This window comes from Callospermophilus lateralis, chromosome 5 (genome assembly GCF_048772815.1).
Source record: "Callospermophilus lateralis isolate mCalLat2 chromosome 5, mCalLat2.hap1, whole genome shotgun sequence".
In the NCBI taxonomy this organism is placed as follows: Eukaryota; Metazoa; Chordata; class Mammalia; order Rodentia; family Sciuridae; genus Callospermophilus; species Callospermophilus lateralis.
This window is the reverse complement of record NC_135309.1, coordinates 97,193,306-97,214,878: the sequence shown is the minus strand read 5'-3', so window position 1 is coordinate 97,214,878 and position 21,573 is coordinate 97,193,306. Positions and strand designations below refer to the sequence as shown.

The 21,573-nt window shown below is 33.6% G+C and overlaps 2 protein-coding genes across 3 annotated transcripts in view; one reads left to right on the top strand and one right to left on the bottom strand.

Moving 5' to 3' along the window:
- The window catches only part of Rasa1 (RAS p21 protein activator 1), a 107,218-nt gene extending 101,373 nt beyond the window's left edge, over positions 1–5,845 (top strand). Inside the window, exons 25-26 of one of the 2 annotated variants that reach the window (XM_076857052.2) lie at positions 628–757; positions 1,792–5,845. In XM_076857052.2, the coding sequence (XP_076713167.1) occupies positions 628–711 (84 nt within the window). In that variant the 3' untranslated portion in view covers positions 712–757; positions 1,792–5,845. Of the gene's footprint in view, positions 1–627 lie in introns of both variants that reach the window. The other variant, XM_076857051.2, reaches the window with a different exon arrangement.
- Ccnh (cyclin H) lies at positions 3,455–21,042 on the bottom strand. The gene is made up of 9 exons (XM_076857054.2): positions 20,732–21,042; positions 19,383–19,505; positions 17,484–17,557; positions 15,674–15,884; positions 13,564–13,727; positions 10,338–10,408; positions 7,461–7,572; positions 4,597–4,657; positions 3,455–4,034 (listed from the first exon to the last, which is right to left on the bottom strand). Exons 1-9 carry the CDS (start codon positions 20,846–20,848, stop codon positions 3,996–3,998), a joined length of 972 nt encoding a protein of 323 aa, XP_076713169.1. The 5' UTR covers positions 20,849–21,042; the 3' UTR covers positions 3,455–3,995.
- Positions 21,043–21,573: the final 531 nt, after the last annotated feature.

The window sequence follows — 21,573 nt, the reverse complement described above, 5'->3', positions numbered from 1 at the left end:
GGTTCCTCTTTATCTTGAAGCAGAGAACAAAATGAATTATGTTTTGTATGGCCTGAACTGAGATAAGGGCTACTTTCAGGAAGCTAAGTGGGAGCAGTTTTATCAAAGTGCACACTACATATATCTGACTCTATTCTTCCATGGTTTCAAGAGACAGTGAATATTATTGTTACACTGGATAATCATTTGGGATTTTGCAAAAGAAATTAAAGCAGTGCATTTAGTGATTGAGTTGTCTTCAACCTGGTATTCTAGATATTTTCTTTTTTCCAAATTAAGATAATAGTCTCCCTCATTAGAATTCTACTTTAGAATTTTTTTGATAACTTTAGGTTTTTAATGGCAAATATGTATTCTGGCAAGATGATCTACCTAGAGATTATTCTAGGAGATAACAAAACACAAACAAATTTTTGTTATTCTTTATCTTGGTCACAACTAAACATACTCAAAGTCTGAATGATAGGAACCCAACGATTTTATGCTTGGGGTATATTGCTAATGAATCTGTTTTATGAATTCCTTTTCTTTGATGTGGCTCCTTTCAAATACAGATTCCCAACTTGAATTTCAGCCCAAGCTTTCATTTATTTACTAATTATTTTCACACTCTTTCTTTCTGTCTAGCATGTACTGAAAAAGCTTCTGGCTATAACAGAACTGCTTCAACAAAAACAAAACCAGTATACAAAAACCAATGATGTCAGGTAGCAGCCTTTGCCTCGGTGATCTGCATGGATTCAGCATGCCCAACATGGTAATTCACATCAGTATAATTGTCTCCTTTGCTCTTGCCAAAAAATAGCACACCTTTCCACATTCCAGTGATGTGTGAGCTATGCAAACAAAACCCAAGATTCTGTCGGTAATAACTGTGCCAGCCATTTTGTAAGCTATCTGTGCAGGATATTTGCACTTTTTCCACATGGAATCTTTACCAAACTCTGAGCCTTGGTGTACAGATCACCTTTCACAAAAAATGCTATGACTGTATCTTGAACTTTGAAAATATATTTTCAATACACCAATTGCCAAAGTGTTGCTGTCTCTTGGAAAAAGAACTATGAAAACAACTGAGGAGGAAAAGCATTCTCTATTGACAATTGCGTATAACTGGATTGCAGACTGTTCTTACTGTAACTCCTTCCTGTTTAGGAATATGACCATTTGACTGTTCAATGACTTCATTTGTATTTACAATTTCCAGAGTTTGCCATTATAATAGGAACAATCTTTGCTGTATACTTTTTTAAAATACTGTGCTATTTCTCTTTCTGGAACTGTTGAAAGAAAATATATAGAATTGATCTATTGCTCATCAGCTTTATTTTTTAAACATACCACTTATTTTGTTGAAATTGTCAAAGACTGTATTTAGAGCTTGTAATGCTTTTGTTAAATGTTTACAACAGTAAATAGCTTGAACTCAGTAAATATTACTGGTCATTGTACTGAATGCACGTTACTCTTTCAGACATTTTATGGATTACCAGTTTTGTTTTGTAAAAAAATGCTCCAATGCTTTTAATTACAAGTTGATTTTTCTATGTTACCCCTTTGTGCAAACCACCTCATCAGTCACTAAACAACTAATCCATCTTTGATCTGACTACTTGTTACATCTGCTGGATATTTAGTTTGACTGTATAGTTTTATTTGCTTATTTGTGTATTTTTGTGAACTATTCACAAGGGTTAAGTTAAAATAAAACCAAGGGATATCTTGCATAATTGATTAATTATATCTAAATATAGCTAAGCATTTAATTTCATTATTTTCTTCTTCCTTTAGGGGCAGTTCAAACTTTAGCACCAGAGCAAGGCCCAGGGAGAAGATGAAACTTCAGTCAGTATTTTTGCTAATGGTCTCTTTTGAAAAGGGTTCCATTTATTCATTCCATATGTATTTTTTTTAGCAACATCTCCTTCCTTCCCTTTACTGGACAGGGGAGATAAGACATATGAACTATTGTTAGTAAACAGTTTTGAGTGAGACAGGATCCAAGCAAGGTATGAAGACCACCAGTTCACACAGTAACGAAATGTTTTCTAAAGGCCTAGATTTCAAGAGCAACACTTGAATCTACACCTGATATGTGTGAGTGAAAATGATGATTTGTAATCAAGGGTTTATTTTTCTTTATAGTGCAAGGAACAGAACCTAAGGCTTTGTGCATGCTAAGTAGGCAGTGTTCTACCACTAACTATGCCCCCAGTCCCAAGATTTAAAATATGGATACTTAGTATCATTTTTCAGCAATTATCAAGGCAATTATTTCTACAGAGGCAGTTAGCTTTATGGTAACAGATGATACCAAAAAATACATCCTGTACTCCTTTTCCTTGATATCAATGCGTTTCATTTTCTTTATCCTATCACTTCTTTCCTCTTTTCCATTTCTTCTGTTTTTTGGCTAGAGTCCCACAGTTGGTCTATTTTCTGTAGGTTTACAGGATAGAAGACTAAGAGATAAGGACTAGTGATATCTCCTAACATGTTTTAACAGGAAAAAAGGTCTGCACTCTAGTTCAAGGGATTGTAATTCCCTCCCAATAGACATACCTCAGCCTATAGCCAGACAAATTTATCTGCCATTCTGTAGTCTGAAATGCTTCTCCTTTTTCTGCCGCTTACTAAAAACAGAAACCTGAAAGACTTTAAGAGACTCCCTTAAATTGGAATGGGAAACTTGTTACTTACCTTTGTAGACCCTGTAGTAACTAGGTGATCAATGTTATAAAATCTCTCGAACGTTAATTTTTTTTAATGGAGCTGGGTAGGAAATTTTCAGAGATAAATGTGGACCTTGCTCAGATGCCAAGGTTTATTGATCTGAAAGGAAAGGAAGAGATAAATTGTGAACACTTTGGAATTCTATTTTGTGTCTAGCTTAATACCATTTAACCTGAACTATATTGAAGAACCATAAGCTTTGACTTCTAGTTTTTGTCAAGTCCCATTTTGTCAATTTTATTCCATTCATTCCAGAATAAGAAACAAAACAAAAAACAAACCCAAAATCTCAAGCCTAATATATAAAGAATTATTAGAGATGGATACACACATAATAAATACTGCTGTCATATACCAAGACAAAAGTAAACTGCTACCTACCTTCATAGAGAGTGCAGCCTGGGATTCGCCAAGTCTGAAGTGTGTGTGTTCATACAATTGAATTAGATTCAGGGCAGTTGAGTATTAGCATATGCAGACACTGCTTAATCCTATGAGGAGTGGACATTATCTTCCTATTTTCAACTTGGAAAATTGGTACACAGAGGTTTAGTAACTTAAAAGGTCATATGGCAAAGAAGAGACAGCCCTGATAAATACCAAAATAATTTGATGCCATATTCTTCAAAACTACTAGTAACTGTAACACCTATTTGTCTGGATTCATATAAGGTACTATAGTAGATTATAAGTAAGTTCTTATCTAGATAGCCACTCAAGAATGCATATTGGATTTTTAAAAAATATATTTGGAAATGTTTTCTGATAACTAATTAAGGACAAAAAAAAAATTCACTACCTAGGATGACTGCTTTTCATTACCAAGTAATAGCTGCAGTATGTTGTGCAATTCAGTAGTTACGCACAAATAAGTGTATCAGGCTAGCATTTACAAAAGTTGACAGATGGCAAAACACACTCCTTAGCACTTTTAAAGGTGACCACTAAGTTTGGATTTTTGCGAGACCTTTTTTCAAAAAGGATAGGTTTGCTTATCACATTTTGTTTAAAACAATAAACACATTACAGTTTTAATTTGATACTAGTTGTGGTGGGGGGGGCATGATTGTTCAAGTTAATTCCTTCCATTTTGGCTTTTATAAAGACATTTTTTATACAAAGCAACTTCACAAAAGGAAAATAACAAATAAAAAAGTTTAATATATTTTGATATTTTCACATTATACTTTTTGAATAAAGTGCCACATACGCTTCCTACTTCTGCTACTTTAGCTAGCACTGACAATATTGACTTCAAATGGTTAGAGAGAATCTACTAGGTCGTCATCAGTCCATTCTTCCTAAGAAGGAAAAAACAGAAAAGAAAACCTTGTTAAGGATAAGATGTTGAAACAAAATCAGTGTCTTTTACCTCCTTTCCTCTCCTTAGGAAAATATTCTTTTTCCTATGCTTATAGAAGATAAAACAGGAAAGTTTATCATAATCTTAATAGTAATACTGGAATGATCTCACCAGAGCACTCTAATCAGGAGTAAAGCTTATACTTGTGACCTTTTGCCTCTGATTTTTCATTTTATTTCTGGCTTGCCAATTTTAAAGAAGAGAGACAAGGGAAGAATTCTTGGCGAATAAGAAACAAAGCAAAAACTTAGCATGTGTTTGTATCCCTGCTGCCTTCTAGGAACATAGGAAGGATTCTTCATCAAATAACTATTACATGCTTCAGAACAGGCTAAGGCAAACAAGAAAAATCCCTTATGTAATGGACAGTATACAGAAAGAAGTATGCAAAAAATGAAGACTTGGAAAACCTAAATCTCCATCGTAATCCAGAACAATAAATCTCAACTATATGTCATACCAGAATGTATGAGTTAAAGTTCATTTTGTAGTAAACATACCTCTTCATGTTTGGATTTCTTTGATACATAATCATCATCTTCATAGCCTTTCCTCTTCTTTCTGTAATTAGGCAATTATCAATAAGCAATCTGGTATTGGCAGCAGAAACTAAAAAATATAAACTGGCAATAAACTAACAAGGGTAATCTGAAATTTTATGTACTGAAGAACAGGGCCTGGATAAGTGGAAAGAGAAAGAATTATGGAAATACATTACTTTTCAAATCAATGTTTAAATTGAATGCAGTTCTAATTGTTTTTTTTTTTTTTTTTTCTTGGAACATATCACTCTACCACTGACAAAGGAAAGATTATGGGAAGAGAATCTGAAAAAGAATAATGTTATCTTAGTTATCATAAAAAGAAACTAACAACTAAGGTAATTAAAAGCATATTATTAACAATTATACATCAATGATCAAAGAAGGTAGGAAATGACTATATACATAGGAATTGAATCTGTCAAAGAATAGTTCAACTAAATGGGAAAAACAAAAGATTCAAAAGTAATCGGGGAGAAAAATATTTGGAAAAAATTTAGCAAATTCATAAGCAATTCCAAGTTGTTTTACAAGCTGAACAAAGAGAAAAATACTAAAGACTTTCAGATATACAATTATAAAGCAAAATAAATCATATATGAAAAAGTGAGAACAAACAATAAAATAGTTGAATCACATATAAAAAGATGAGCATACAGAACTTATATAAAGCATTATAAAAACACCAGAAAAGTGGGAAAGGTCATAAGTAACCAATATGGAAGAAATATAAATGTTAAACATGGAAATATTAATGCCTCATTGTAACCAGGGAAGTTCAAATTAAAATACAAATGTGAAGGTTTTTTTCACCTAATAAGTGTTGTACAATATGTATGACAACATACAAAGGGAAAACAGACATACTTATTTCAGACACACAAACACCCTGATAAAAGTTGGCAACAAATAATAAGTTACTTCTGAGATCCTGAGATTTGGGTTTTGGTCAAAGGGACCTTTGATTTTACCCGTCTTGACTGACTGACTGACAATACAGTTCTTGTGTAATGAAAAAAAATAATAATAAAATAATTTTAAAGATCAAAGAACAAATATTTTGTCTTAAAGTAGTACTACTCATAGTGTGGTTCTTGAACTGTTTCCAGTTTGCAGTGAGATAAGTAGTACAGAAATTGTGTATTTAGAAACTTTCATATCAATTTAACAGAACAATTTTGACTGTTCATAATAAAATTTAAACTTATATTTTTGTATGTCTCATTTTTCTAGCAAATCATTTTATATTATATTTTACAAAAGTATGTCTTAAATTTTTTAGAAAAATATTACAATTTGAGAAGCAGTCTTCAGGTGCTCATGTACAATCTCAATTGTCAAAGAGTCTTAAGCAGATGATAACTTGGAGTAAAATGTAAAATTATGGCAATCAGGAATTTTGAATGAGTTGCTTAGCAAGAATTAATAGTTTAATAGTCTAAATAAAGCAGTGGTTGAAAACTTTCTTTAAAGGGCCAAAGAGTAAATATTTTAGGCTTTGCAGGCCATATAATCAGTTTGTCACAACACTCAACTTTCCTGCTATGACATGAATACAGCTATAATAATACGTAAACTAATGGGTAGCTATGTTCCAATAAGTGAAGGCTAGATCTGGCTGGTAGGCCACAATCTGCCAATTCCTGGTTTAAGCCCATTTCAAAATCAACCTGAAAACCCAATGAGTTCTCTAATACTTTTATTCACTAAAGTAAATGTTTTTATTTCTTTATAACCTTCTAACACTTCTATAGTTACTACTGAAATCCAGGAGTGTAATTTACCAATTTCAAGATCTACGCTAAGCCATGCAAGTTATAGTTATGATTATAATAAAATAGTATCTTAGCTGGGCACAGTGGCACATGCCTATAATCCCAATGGCTTGGGAGGTCAAGACAGGAGGATCACAAGTTCATAACCAGCCTCAGCAACTTAAAAAAAAGTGAGGGTTGGGGGGCTGGGGATGTGGCTTGGTGGTTAAGCATCCCTGGTACCAAAAGAAAAAAAAATAGTTCTTTAATTTGTACACGCCATACATTCCTGGATATTCCCCTACTACAACTGTACAGTTAAGGAATTCTGAGTCATAATGCTTGTTCTGAATGTTCTGAAAATGTCATTCAGGATTTTCATACATATCCATTAGCATATATTCACCAAATATAGGAATCAAAATATTTCAAATACATCTTAACTCTCAGACGCCACAGCTAACTCCCACTATAAATCTTAATAAAGTAGAAGAAATTTCTAATTAGAATGCAATCCACCAAAGATTTAGAACATTTTAGTTTCATCATTCCTATCTAAAGTTTAAGTGGATCCTTTATACAAAACAGTGTAAATTTTATGGTTATTCCACATTAGCCTACAAATTAAGAGACATTAAGGATATTCCTGTGGCTGCAAGAAAAGATCTAATAGCACATTTTCCTATTGGTTCTATCTTCAATATAATTTGTTACTGAAAGAAACTATTAAACCATATGCTTGCTCCTCAGAGCAAATGGCAGGAAAAGGTTCAGGAGTTCTCTAGAAAGCCTGCCCACTGATTTCCTACAAGGAGGAACAGAATAGGAAAAGATCTACAAGCCAAAGCCATTGGTGAAAGCAGAATCAGAATTGTACAAGGGAAGCCAAATTAATTATTATGTTTAATCCTATTAGAAATGTACTCAGCTAAAAAAAAAAAAAAAAAAACTCTGATCAACCAGTCAGTTTTTCCCACACGAACAAATTTTTACAATAAAATTACAGTCTTAAAACTAGTTGGATTAGATAACAGCTATAAGTATATCTGAATAATTCTTTCTACTTACGTAATTACATTAAGTGCAAACTCTGCAGAATGACATCGCTCCAACTTCTGTTTTAGAATGGCAACTTCTTCAGATCTGGGTGGTTCATACTTTTTCACTAAGTTTCTCATGCCTGTTAGGAGATAAAAAATGATTTACACTGAATTATAAAAAGGTTTCTCATGGTAAAGGGAGTGAATAATAATCTCCCGTCTTGTTATAGCAAATCACAAAAAAACACTCGACATGATTAACAGGATTTGTTATTCTGGATTAAAATCCAAGAAGTACCACACTTAAATTCCAGTAATTTATAGCTGAGTGCTCTTTATCCCATCCATGTGGTACATAAAGATAAACATGTATTTTAATGTTTTTACAAATATTACCATGTTCACTTTTAAGTTTTTAGCTTTTCTTTTTAAAAATTCCTACACAAACATAGGGAACATACTTTGTATCTTAAAGAGGGTGGGTGAGGAGTATACTTCTTGTTTACAAAAGAAACTGTTACTATATAACATGTAATAAAAAAAGGAACATTTAGTATAATCAAAAACATGTCAAGTTGGGTGTGGTGGTCTAACACTCAAGAAGCTGAGGGTGAAGGATCTTTAAGTTCAAGGCCAGCCAGCTTGGGTAATTTAGCAACAACCTCCTCAAAATTTTAAAAAAATGAAATTAATAAAAATAAATATATATATATATATATATATATATATATGGAGAGAGAGAGAGAGAGAGAGAGAGAGAGGGGGGGGGGGAGGGAGGGGTGCATAGGGGCCAGGGGCATGGAATCAGGATGTAGCTTAGTGACACAGTGTTACAGTGCTCCTGGAATCAATCCCCAGTGACCCTACCACCAAATAAATAAATAAATAAACCCATGTCTTATCTTCCTTTAGGTTAAAAGAAAACTATTAATAGTAACTTTATAACTGTAAAAAAATTTTTAAAAATTCTCTAGCTGATCTTGTTGTTCAAGTGTAATAAATCAAAGAATATAAATTTCAAGGTTAGGGAAACAAAGATATAGGCTCATTATTAGCCAGCCACATGCTCCAAATGGGTAACTATATTACTGCATTATTTCATAATGTAAACAAAGTAATGTTTTCAACTGAATTAGTACTTAGAACTCAGTATACTTGTTGTGTTAAACTCATGAATATTTAACGTTGTTCAAACTCAGTATTTTATGGAGAATTATTTTTTTCCTATATGGAACAAAATAAAGGTACTGAGAAATTAATAATAAAATTCAAAGCTTTAAATGAGTACGGTGGTTTATCTTTAAGGCTCCCTTCCAGGTATCTGGCCAAATAACAATTAGCTTTGGAAGTGAACCCTCTGGTGGTAAAAGTGAAGACCTACAGCTTATGATCAAATCCATCATTCTCAAAGAGGAAAGCCCTCAGCCCTCAAGATCACTTTGGAGAAATAAGAAATGAAGTCTATATGCCCCAAAGCATCCTAACTTTTAAAGTAAACATAAGAATGTTTATATTTACTGTCATCCCAAATCAAGATCTGAAATCTTATATTTTATTGGTTTAGTCAACATTTAGTTACAAATTTAATTAATAATAATAATAGTCACAAAAATTTTGTGAACAAAAGAAATTTTAACCCTAAGGAGTAGTCCAGTAGCCATGAGCAATCAGTGTGTCATAGGCAAAAAAAAGAATGAAGAGGAATGCCAATCAGTTTTATATAGAGATTCTACTCAGTCTTTAAAACCAGGTTTCTTTACTAATGACATATTGGGCTGGATTATTCTTCGCTGTAAAGGGCTAGACTAGTTTCCTGAGGCTGCTATTAAAATTACCATAAATGTGGCATTTTTAAATAACCAAAATATATTCTCTCAAAGTTTTGTAGCCCAGGAGTGTGAAATCAGGTTCACTCAGCCAAAATTAAGGTATGGGCAGGGTAACTATCTCTGGAGATTCTAATGAGGAATCCATTTCTTGCCTGTTCCAACTTCTAGTGGCTGCCAGCATTCTTTGGCTTGTGGCCACATTCCTATAAATTTCAAAACCAGCATCTTCAAATTCTCTGCTGTCTAAACATTGTGTGTATCAAATTTCTCTCTACCTTTCTCCCATAAGAAACTTTGTAACTGCATTTAGTCCTCACCTCAGTGATCCAGATCAATGCTACCATCTCAGGATTGTTAAATTATCCACAAATACCCACAATCTCACTTTTTTCTTTTTTGCCATAGAAAGTAACATTGACAGGTTCCAGGGAATAGGACTTGGATCTCTGTTGGGAAGCCATTTTTTTTTTTTTTTTTTTGCTTTCTACAGGAGCTCTCCTGTATACTGTAGGATGTTCAGAAGCAGTCTTACCTCCACCTATTAGATGCTGTTAACCATTACTACCCTCTAAATTGTGACAGTCAAAAATATCTCCAGAAATTGTAAAAATTACCCCTAGTTAAGAACCATGGCCTTTGTTATTATCAACTAACAAAATGACCAACAAGTAACATATTAGCTAGTTAAAATTGACTTTTATATACAAAATAGACATGCTAAATTTAAACATTATCCATAAGTGAGTTTCCTTTGATCTTTCTTAGAGCTTATCACATGATTGTGTGTACTTTAAAAGAATCTTGCTGGCTCACAAATCCCGTTCTGAATCGGATTTTCTTTTCCTGATATGTCTGAAGACCTATATATGTTGTGGTGGTCCCTACCTGTTATTCTAACACTCAAGAATGTACCTTTTATCTGTTCTCCACCAATGTATTTTTAATGCTTCTATAATACAAAAATCCAATATAAGTAAATCTAAACAAAAATCTTCTATTTTAAGTTAAATACCATATATTTATTCAGAAAACAGCTTTGTAACAGACCAATTTGTAAAGTATTCTGTTTTACTTACTTTTCATTATATCTAGTAACTGTGACAAGCAAGTTCTATTTTCTCTCAGCATTAGACTCTCTGATAAATAACTGGCAAAGAAAAAAAAACAGTTTCAATCTACTGAAAACATATAGCATATTAGAAAACTTGACATTATAAATTGTTTGCTTCTAGGTTCATTTCTTTATCAAAAGCAATTTTTAAATTAATATATTTTTTAAATATTATATAACCCTTTGAACTCCATAAAAGTATAATTTATAACAATTATAGTCTTAAGGATTTATTACAACTCATTTGAGCTTAAAAATATTCACTATTCAAAGTTAACTAATTCAAATTTTATAATGCATAATCTTTCAGAGGGAAAATAGTAAGAAAACAGCAATAAGAATCAATATTTATAATGTTTATAGTATCTGATTTAGAATTTCTGTAAGTCTAACTTCATTTGATGGATAAGGAATCTTAATTATAGGAATGTACAAATCATGACCTTGTATTTCACCAAGTCATAAAGCTTGTTACCTAACAGACCTAGAATTTGGCATTAGTAAGGATTTTCTGTTTGATTATCAAGATCATGTTACCTATAATTGTACTTCTAAGGAATAAAAGGCATCCAAACCAATGATAATATCACCCCATGCTTTATAAATCTATTACATCTTTTTTGTATCAAGTCCAATCAAAGGTGTCAGTACTTTTCCATCAATGTGATATAAAGCCTAATTATATGTTTTTCTAAGAATCACTATAATAGTATGAAAACACAATTTGTATGTTTAAGTTTTTACTTAGTCTGAAGTTTAATGTACCCAAAATTGGTCTATAGTTCAATAAAAGCCTAAGTGAACAGATTCTTAAAGCGTAAATCTTTGAAACGTAAGTACAAAAAAGTTTTTCCCTTGGGAAAAATAGTTAAAAAAACACTTTAAGAACTGCTATCGCTATTCAGATTATTTAAACTTTATTACAAGGTTTAACACCATCTTGTAAATTTGATATTATGTCTTCATTGTCTATTATGGGAACTAATTTTGGATATGGAAATCAGTAACTTTTTTGACAATTAATGCATTTCTGGTCATAAGTGATTCAAAATAACTACTCATTCCCTTTTGCCTTCTTTTTGCCATCTTTGTTTCTTTTTATTCCTCCTCCTTTCAATTTCTTTTTTTTATTCATTTTTTGTTGTTGTCAGTGGACCTTTAGTTTATTTACTTATATGTGGTGCTGAAAATCCAACCCAGTGCCTCATACATGCTAGGCAAAAGCTGTACTACTCAGCTACAACCCCAGCCCCTCCTTTCAATTTTTTAAGCTTAAGAGTGATACACTTGGTTTTGAGAGCTGGCCAGACTCTTTAAATCTAAGAAAGTTTTTAAACTCAATCTCAATTCTGAGTTGGACTTTTAATATTTAATTTGTTAAAAATCCACAGGCAAATAAGAATACTTAACAAGTCAAACCAGTAAATGTGAAATAAAGCTCTATAACCACTGAAGAGAACCCCAAAATAACAATCTATGAGTAGTCATTTGAGGCACTGTCCCAAATGTAAACAATATCACAAGAGCCTTCCTGTTAACCAATAAATGTAAATGGCAATTCTGACATATCCCAAAAGATTGCCTGTAAATCACTTTTAAGTTTATAATGAATGGAAGTATTTCCCTAAAAGGGGAAAAATGCTCAATGTCTACAGTCCTTGAGAAAGTCATAAAAGCTATTTAAGCTGCAATGAACCAGGGTACCACAATTTCATTTTTTTCTATTTGGAATTATAACTAAACTAAAACTGTAATCTGGACCTTAGAATGCTTACCTAAAAATATCACTACATAACTCTCACATCACTAAAATCTCACCACAAAAAAAACCCTGCAGTATACACTGAATAAGATGCTTCAACAGATTAAATGACTTTTGGCTATCTAAATTGTGGGAAAAAAATGAAAGTCCCACACCTAAACTTCATAAATATCAACAATTTACATGGCTATCTTTCCTAAGTAGGGCAAGGATTTATATCTTGTTCATTTTCACACTCTTAAAATGTAGTACAGTTCACAATAGGACCTAGAAAGCAGTTAATAAATGTTATGGCTTAGTAAACAAATGGAGTATAAATAATTTTATGATTAAATGTACATACTTATATATAGTTGCTTAGTTCTTCTTTGCAGAGAAGCAAACCATAAATTAAAAAAAATAAGCCCACAATCCCTTATTTTGAATGCAGATGTATTTTAAAATTTAGAATTATTCATGTTTTAGAAAAGTAAACTGATATATACTATGATATGTGAAAGACCTCAGAGATGTCTGAGGCAAAATCCTTTATTCTGCAAGGAAACATAAATACTCCTACTAAGTGGGGTAATAACTGAATCACATTTGTTCATGCTTGCTACCACCTCATTTGGACTTCAAAATTCTAGATACATAAACATAAAACAGTTAAAGTTTAAAACGTTTTATCTTCCTTCCTCAGCTATTTCTAGGAACAAAACCACAAGAATTTTAAAGATCATAAATAAAAAAAGTAAAGAAAGTAAAAAAATAGTCTAATTTGGTAAGCAACTGGAGTACAGCAAATATGTCTGTTACATCATTATTCCTCCTCTCCAATTAAACAAATTATAACCAGAGTACTGGTAAATTCATTTATAGTCACGATCTATAACATTTAATTAATCTTTACACAGAGTACCATTGTGAGAATCAAGTGATTTTAATTCACATAAAGTACTTATACAGCCTGGGTCTCGGTGTGTAATTTATTTGTTACCTATTACTATTTATGGTTCAATTATAATTTATTTGGACATCATCTAAAGTATTATTCTTTCCACAAACCTTTACTGAATTCCATGTTCACGTATGCTTTATAGCAGAGCAGTAACGATTAAAATAAAGCAAATACACTTGCTATATTCAAGTTGTTTACCAGTTTGTAAACTTATAGATTCTCCATATACTAATAAGTATATCAATCTTTCCAAGATTACCTGTTTTACTTTAGTCATAAACGTATTTTCTTAATTCAACAATACTTTGCTTAATTCTTAGACTTCTTTAAAAGGCAACTGATCTCATTTCTTCCCTCATCAACTTTTTCAGAGGCTAAAAGGAATATACAGAACTAGAATCATAAGTGGACCTTACTTAAAAACTTAAACTCCAGTAAGAATTAAATCAAGTGACTGAATCTGACCTAAGGTAAAACACAAATTAATACCTTTCCATAGCAATCCCAGCCCTGGAGGCACTAGATAATATGGCAGTCAAGGCAATTTGCGAAGGTGTGTATAAAAGATAAGCATCAGTCAATGCAATTCTATTAAGAAAGTCATCAGCTGTTTTCCTCAAAATCTCTGGATTCTCCAGCATGGGATAACGGGTCTAGAAATAAAGTTTGCAAATGTTACCATTTCTGTTTAATAGAGTACTTACAATTCAAAAATATTTACATTGACTAGAAAGTGTTTAATACAACTGCTAAAGAACTCCTTTTCTGTATACCACAACAAGAAATGAACTTTTAATATGAGATTGTTTTGTATGCACTATTAGAATGAATAAAATTTAAGCCAATAAATTCTGAATATCAAACAACATGTCTTCTGTGATATTATCATTTAACTCAGTGATTTTCAAACTTTTCTGAATACCTCAGTAAGAAATATATGCTTTAAGATAACATCAAAAGTTCCCAGCACAGTAGCACTTGTTGCTATTTTAAATTTATGTTAATCCCTTCTCTTTACCCTTTTCCACCTGAGATTCAGATTCTAGAGATTCAAGTAGATTTAAAGTAGATCCAAGAAATGTATATTCCCAGGTAGACGTTCCAAGTGATCCAGGTAATTCAGATAAAAGGCCACATTTAGGAATCATGTCACCATATTTTGATAGGAAATTTCTTCTAAAGTTTACTTTAATGATTCTTGAATCTACTAGACTTCTCTGAAAACATACGGAATTATTTTTAGAATAGGCCCGAGATATATGGAAGACCTTATATTTCCTGATAATTCCTCCTATCCTTTAAGATGAACCCTAAATCCTAAACCCTCTTGGTAATAACAGATCTTCATAATCAAGACCTTAAACAGTACGAAATCTGTCTATACTTGGGAACAAAATATCCAGAGTTTTAACTGTGTAGTCCACACAGGCCTATCATTATCCCAAGATGCCTGACCTGATATAATGATACACTCTACTCTGAGCACTAATGTTCTTTCCCCAGTACACTGGCTTAATACTTCACAGCAAGTTTCCCTGCTCAGAATCTCTGGTCACACATCCCTGTAATTGATCCCACTTACCAGTGTTCTCTAGTCCTCACTTCCTTCCTGAATTCCCTTCTCCAATAGATTGCCAACACATTTCTACTTAACGTCAACTGTATTTGATTGCAAACAACCTTCTGTTCTGCAACTATACCCAGATTTCTGGGTAGTACGAAGAAAAACATACAGCCAGAAGTCTGATAATGTTACTAAAAATTCATGTTTAATGACTATGTTAAGTTTCTTTACACTACCGAGCAGAGATAATATTTTCATAGAAATATTTTTTTCCAATTTTTCAGTGAGTATGGTCAACATTTCCATCTGTCTCAATGTCTTTGATAATTCTCAGAAACTCGATCATTCTCAGAAAATTATTTTTGCTCTTAACAAAGAAAGGCACTATTTCCTGCCATTACCAAATTCCCAGGCCTAACAATATCTCATCCATACTTTCTTTTCCTTTTGTTAAAAGAAAGGGCTATCATTCCTTCCAATGCTAATTCTTCCTTGCATCCCAGGCCAACCCCTTCTTCCTTGCTCCAAAAGAGAAACTTGAGCTATATAGTTTCCATTTTTCCTTTAATCTTTCTCTCACTATTAGTTCCCTAGATTAGTATTGAAACATGTATTAGTCTCTTCCACAAAACAAAAACATTTCTTCTGTTTCTACCAGTTACCACATTTTCTCCATCCTTTTTCCACTTCAAAGAGCAACTGTTTAATTCAAATTACATATTCAGTTATGTGCTACACAATAATTCCTTCAGTGATAAACCATATATATGATGATGGTCTCAGAATATTATTATGGAGCTGAAAATTATTATTATTTAGTCATTTCACAGCTGTTATAAAGTTATAGCACGATGCACTACTGGTGATGCTGGTATAAACAAACCTACTATTGAAAGAGTTACTTAGTTCCTCATATTATTTACACTGACACACAAGAAGAGAGAAATTCAGGATGATTAAAGGTTATAAAATTCTAGATTCTTTAAAAGAATAGGAAGTAGTATACTCACTAGTTTACTTCATATAATAAGTTACCTTTATATCAATGAGGAAGCCCTCAAACGGTCTATAAGGATTGTGAACAATAAGATGAAAATTAAGCTGTTGTATAAGGAGTAGCTCATATTCCAAAATCTGTTCCAGTGCCTTCTCCTGTCCAAGAGGACTCTCCCGAAGGTTCCCAACAAACTGAGGACTAGACACATTGAATTCATCTACTTTGCAAGCCAAAAATGCACAAGTAAGCCTATAAGAAAAAATATGGGAGAGTGAAGGTGCATGCATATACTTTTGAGAAATAGCTAAATGTTTTAGTTCTAAAAGTACTTTCTAAAATTGCCTAATATTCACAAGTCATTACGTTAAATATTGCAGAAAATTAGTGGGGGGGAGGGGAAGTTCCTCTTCAACTTCTATCCATTAGCATTCATAAGACAAACTATAAAATCAGGTTGATCTAATATTGCCATGGCATTCGGCCATTGACTCAATGGTAGTTTCATATAGTTCAACCTCAAATCTGGAAAAACAAAATAATTGATAAAGAACAGTAGTTTGTATCATGAAATGTAGATAAAAGAGCTAAAAAACAGAACAATATGCATGTATGTACCATATGACTATGGAGTTAAAAAAGAGAACAGTATATATGTATGTACCATATGATTATGGAAAAAAGATTTAAGTTAAAAGAACATTTCAGGGCTGGGGTTGTGGCTCAGAGGTAGAGCACTTGCCTAGCACGTTCGAGGCCCTGGGTTCAATCCTGAGCACAACATAAAAAAAATTAATAAAGGTATTAAAAAAATAAAAATAAAAGAACATTTCAGAAGGCCATCAGTAGAAATTTCTGAAGTCATCTGAGTAGTGGATGATGAGTTCATGGGCAAACCTATAAAATTCAAGTGGTAACTATACGAGTTCAGAGTCAAAAACCAGAAGAAAGCTACTGCAGAGAGCTTTTGGAAATTCCAAAGGATCAAAGACCTGAGCTTGACAGGTGGGAATGGGAATGAAAAAGAGAAAATAAGTAGGAACAATGTGATTTTAAAGTCCTGAGTCTCATACTATTTTTTTTTTTTTTAATATTTATTTTTTTTAGTTTTCGGCGGACACAACATCTTTGTTTGTATGTGATGCTGAGGATCGAACCCGGGCCTCACCCATGCCAGGCGAGCGCGCTACTGCTTGAGCCACATCCCCAGCCCCTCTCATACTATTTTTATCTTCATTAATGAGCACCATGCTTAGCAAAGTCTTGTTTCTACAAGAGAGACCTCTGTTTAACTAAAGTTAAAATGAAGTTACAAGATCCGCAGACTTGGGGCTGGGGATGTGGCTCAAGTGGTAGCGCGCTCGCCTGGCATGCGTGCGGCCCGGGTTCGATCCTCAGCACCACATACAAACAAAGATGTTGTGTCCGCCAATAACTAAAAAATAAATATTAAAAAAAATTAAAAAAATAAAAAAAAAAAAGATCCGCAGACTGAATGGGTGGGGACAACAAGGAATCACCACAAATGATTCTCAGTTTAGCAACTGAAAGAACAAAAGTGTCACTAAAAAAAAAAAAAAAAAAAAAAAAAAAAGCAGTATTAAGGAAATAGTTTGAGAAAAATAATGTGAATTTGGACAAGTTCAGATGCTGTCTATATTATAGGAGATAAAAGTAAATAAGGATTTTAAATTCTGAATATGAAACATGAATGCTAATCTAAATTGCTTTAGTGAGAAATTCCCTAGCCCCTCTGCCCCATCCCCCTGTCTCTTACATATACACACACCTCACACACAAATATTCACACAGTATAAAGGTCTTTAATGAAAATAACAAACTTATACTCACATTATTATCCGTGGATGATATTCCATTACAGAATTATTTAGATAAAAACGCTTGAAATACATGCAAGCTGTACCCTAAGGTTAAAAAAAAAAAAAAAAATATATATATATATATATACACACACACACACACACACACACACATATAATCAGGCTCTATTGGCACATGATACATGATAAATTTTGTGAAAAAGAACTTATTTGTGCAAAGGTTTCTCTGAAAATGCTCTCCAGACAAATATCAATAACTGCTAATTTTCCTTTAATCAAAATAAATTGTGATTAAGTATTATGAAAATTTCATAGTTAGAAGATTCTTTCCCACCCTTTGGCCATCTGACAGCAAGCCTTCTAAGTAATCCTTATGGTCACTGGATTTTAAAACATATATATTTATTTTAGAATTAAGGAGTTCAAAATGTCTAGAGTCAGAAAAATACAAATGGTCACAAATTAACTAACCAATGTTGGAAAAGTCCTAATAGAAAATCATAGTTGGTACAATAAACCTGCTCTCAATCCACTAATCCAATAAGATATGACATAGGAGATCTGAGATATAACTGTGATCACTGCTGCTGAAATGAACTGTAAAAGCAGCATCTACTATTTACTGAATGTGTCCCACTCTGTGCCAAACACAAAACTATCATTCTATTTTAATCCTTACAACAACTTGGTGAAGTATTACTATGTCTACAGAAAAAGAAACTGAGTATCAACAAGGTTAAGTGATTTATTCAGATAGCTAATAAAGAACAGGGCTGAATTCAAGGAAGAGCTGTCTATTTTTAACAAACATGTTATTTGGCTAGAACTAATGAAATAACCATTTAATCTATTTTATGACACAAAAAAAGAATATTCATTTCAAATATTTTTTAAAAATTTTGTCATTTTATGTAAAAAATTCTTCACCAGTCATAAACATGTTGCATAAAGACAAATTCTACATAAGTTAATTTAAGGATTGCTTCTTCATCCTAAAATCACTTATACCTACTACTTCATTTTATACTTCCTTTAACAGCAAAGAGCCAAATTTCAAGATAGACACTAATAAAGTATTCTAAAATTCTTTGTGAATCTTTAATATCTCAGATAAAGATCTGTGAGTTAAGAAATAACATAAATATTTTTGAACTTATATTTTAATATACTTCAATTTTTTTTTCAACTATAAAAATGAAGACACCTAACGAGAGATTCTATACTGGGTCATAACTTTAACACTTAATATATATTGACTTTTGTATTTGAGCCTCACAACAAACCACGTGAGATAATAAGCAAGGTAAAAATGTTTTACACACTCTTCCACTCTGGCTTTTGTCTTTATCATTCTGCTTTTTAATATAAGCTACCTATTTCTCCTTACCATTGTCTTCCCCAACAAAAACAAACAGGGATTTCAGAACTATATCTACAAAACAACCAGAAGACAATTTCTAAATCAACGATAAATCCCCAGCTTCTACTAATGAAGGTTTTAAAAAATTTATGGCATGAGTTTCGACTGGGACATGATTACTAACTATTGCATTATTCCAATCATATATTGAGTGTAATAGAATTGAAAACTACTAATCTTTGTTCCGAATTCTATTGTTCACTACTTGAGAACCTGGAGAGAAAATGTATCTTTTTCTTTCTCTATAAAATAAGGATATTATGGCTTACCCAGACCTCAAAATTCTATAAGATTTGAAATACTTTGCAAGATATGATACAGAAACTCGTAATTTAAGGGTTTTATTGAAAGATATGATAAAAACTAAACAAATGCAACCTAAGATAAATTTTTTCAGATTAGAGGGAATAGGGAATTTAGAAATTTAGAAAAGGTCAGATTTCATAAGCCAGGTAAAGGACATCTTACTTCATTACTATAATAACTTACCACAACAGACCGTGGCATTGCAGGCTTAAACACTGAACAGAATTCTAGTAATCTTTTTTCATAGTATTTGCAGAGTGTCATTTCTTCGTGAGGTTCAAGAAAGACTGGATCATTTGGAAGAACCTTTAGAGCAGAAATTACAATATAAATTCAGTGAATTAACTGTAAAACTGTCTTCTGTTCAGATTAAATTAGGTTTATAACTGCAACAAAGGAAAATATGCCACCAACCATTCTCTTTATAGATTTGCTAAGCATAGCACAAAATATCTTTATAAAAATACCGATGAACTAAAACTATACCATTTCACATGTAAGCTGGACGTTGCTTCATGAATACATAAACAATCATGATACAGTATATGCTTGCAGGTTTAATGTCATTAATTGTAAATTCAAAAGAAGATACACGTTTTTCATGGATGGAAAGTTTTCAGCATCCTTTTTCAATCACTGTCACACAAATTGTGATTAAAAACAGCAAATGTCTCAGTAAATTTCTATGATTTTAGTTCCCAGTTCTTGGAGATTTTTTTTTAAAGCCATCCCTAACAAAGTAATACAAGTACTGAAATATGAAATCAGTTAAGTGTAAAAGGAGCTCAATAGCAACAGGCTTGGAGGCATGGAATGGGTAGGGGGACTTGTAAGAGAGATTAAAAAGGAGGCTGAGGGCTGTACAGGGAGTTGGCTAGGAGGTCACATTGCAAACCATCTTCAGTCAAATGGTTTGAAGGTTTCCTGTCTTACTCCCTCAAGAAATCCATTCATCTCCAGGTTGCCAGAGGGCTCTTTCTATAACGAGGACCTGATATGATTAACCTCTCATTTAAAATCTTTCAAAAGTTCTCCATAGTTTCTGTATAAATTTCAAAGTCCTTACTTGGGCTTAAAAATTTCTTGCCTATTTAGGCTATTGCTGCACAGGTACTCAGTTTCGGCCAAACGTCCTCAAACATTCCATGCAGCTTTTGACTTTCCACTCTACTAATGCAGCTGTTTGTCGCGCATGTTCTTTTCCCGTCTTCTTCCCATCAACTACTGAGAAAAGCTTTCCCCGACATCTCTGACAAGTAAGAGGCTCTTATCCTCCACTGCCTCAGCTTCTATGGTCTGTTCTTCGCCATTTTACAAAGACGTAGTCAGCCTGCCTCTCTACTGTGGGGACTGCGTTGCTAGTCCCCGTACCCACCGAGCCTGGCACATGCTCGCCTACTTATTGGATAAACACACTCCGCACCGCGGAGGCGGAAGCGGGAGTGAGAGGTTGTGTTGGAAGCCCAAAGAGCTCCCGCAGCTGCTCAAAGTTTTGAGGCCGGGGCAGAGCGGGTGGCCGCCAGAGACCTCACCTTCCCGTTTGCCACCACTTTGCATTTGAATTTGCGATTGGCGTCGGCCCGCAGACGCGCCAGCTGCTCCTCACTGGCGAAAGTCCAATGTCTCTTTTGGCTGCTGTTGTGGTACATCTTAGCGTCCAGGACCAGGCCCAGAAGGAAGGTCTGGACAAAAAAAAAAAATAATAATAATAATCACAGCAACACCTTACTGCGAAGCAGACGTGACTCCACCAGGATCCCGCGGAAGCCTGGGGCGTCAGGCCGGCTGGCGCGGGCGCGCTGACGTCACGACCACGTGCTGAGCCTGCTGACAGAGGCGTTTCCGGAGCCGTCTAAGAGGGGAGGGTCTTCGGTGTTCCGCCGGCAGCTGATGACACAGGTGGGCGGAGCCTAAGGAGCCGGTTGCTCTGGTCTGTGAGTCCTTAACTTAGCTCCTCCCCCTAACCTCTCCCCTTTCAGGCAGGATTTAAAGAAACAACAGGCAAGGGTGTCCAAATGGGATGTAGTAAATTGGTTGGAGTAGGTTGACATAAGTTCACATTAGGTAATAAGAAGTGGGAAAAAGCTTGGAGAGTGTCAATGTTTAAATATTGACCTTAGAGGGAAAATTGCATTTGAGCAAAAGTTTGAAAGAGTTAAGAAAGTAGCAGGCCTATTGGTTATCTGGAGGGATGTGGAGGAGTTGAGGGGAGTGGAAACAGTAAAGGTCCTAAGAAGCATTGCCAGCGCGCGCGCTCTCTCTCCAATATTTTCTTTTTAGTTGTAGTTGGACACAATACCTTTATTTATTTATTTTTATGTGCTGCTGAGGATCGAACCCAGTGCCTCCAACGCACTAGGCAAGCATTCTACTG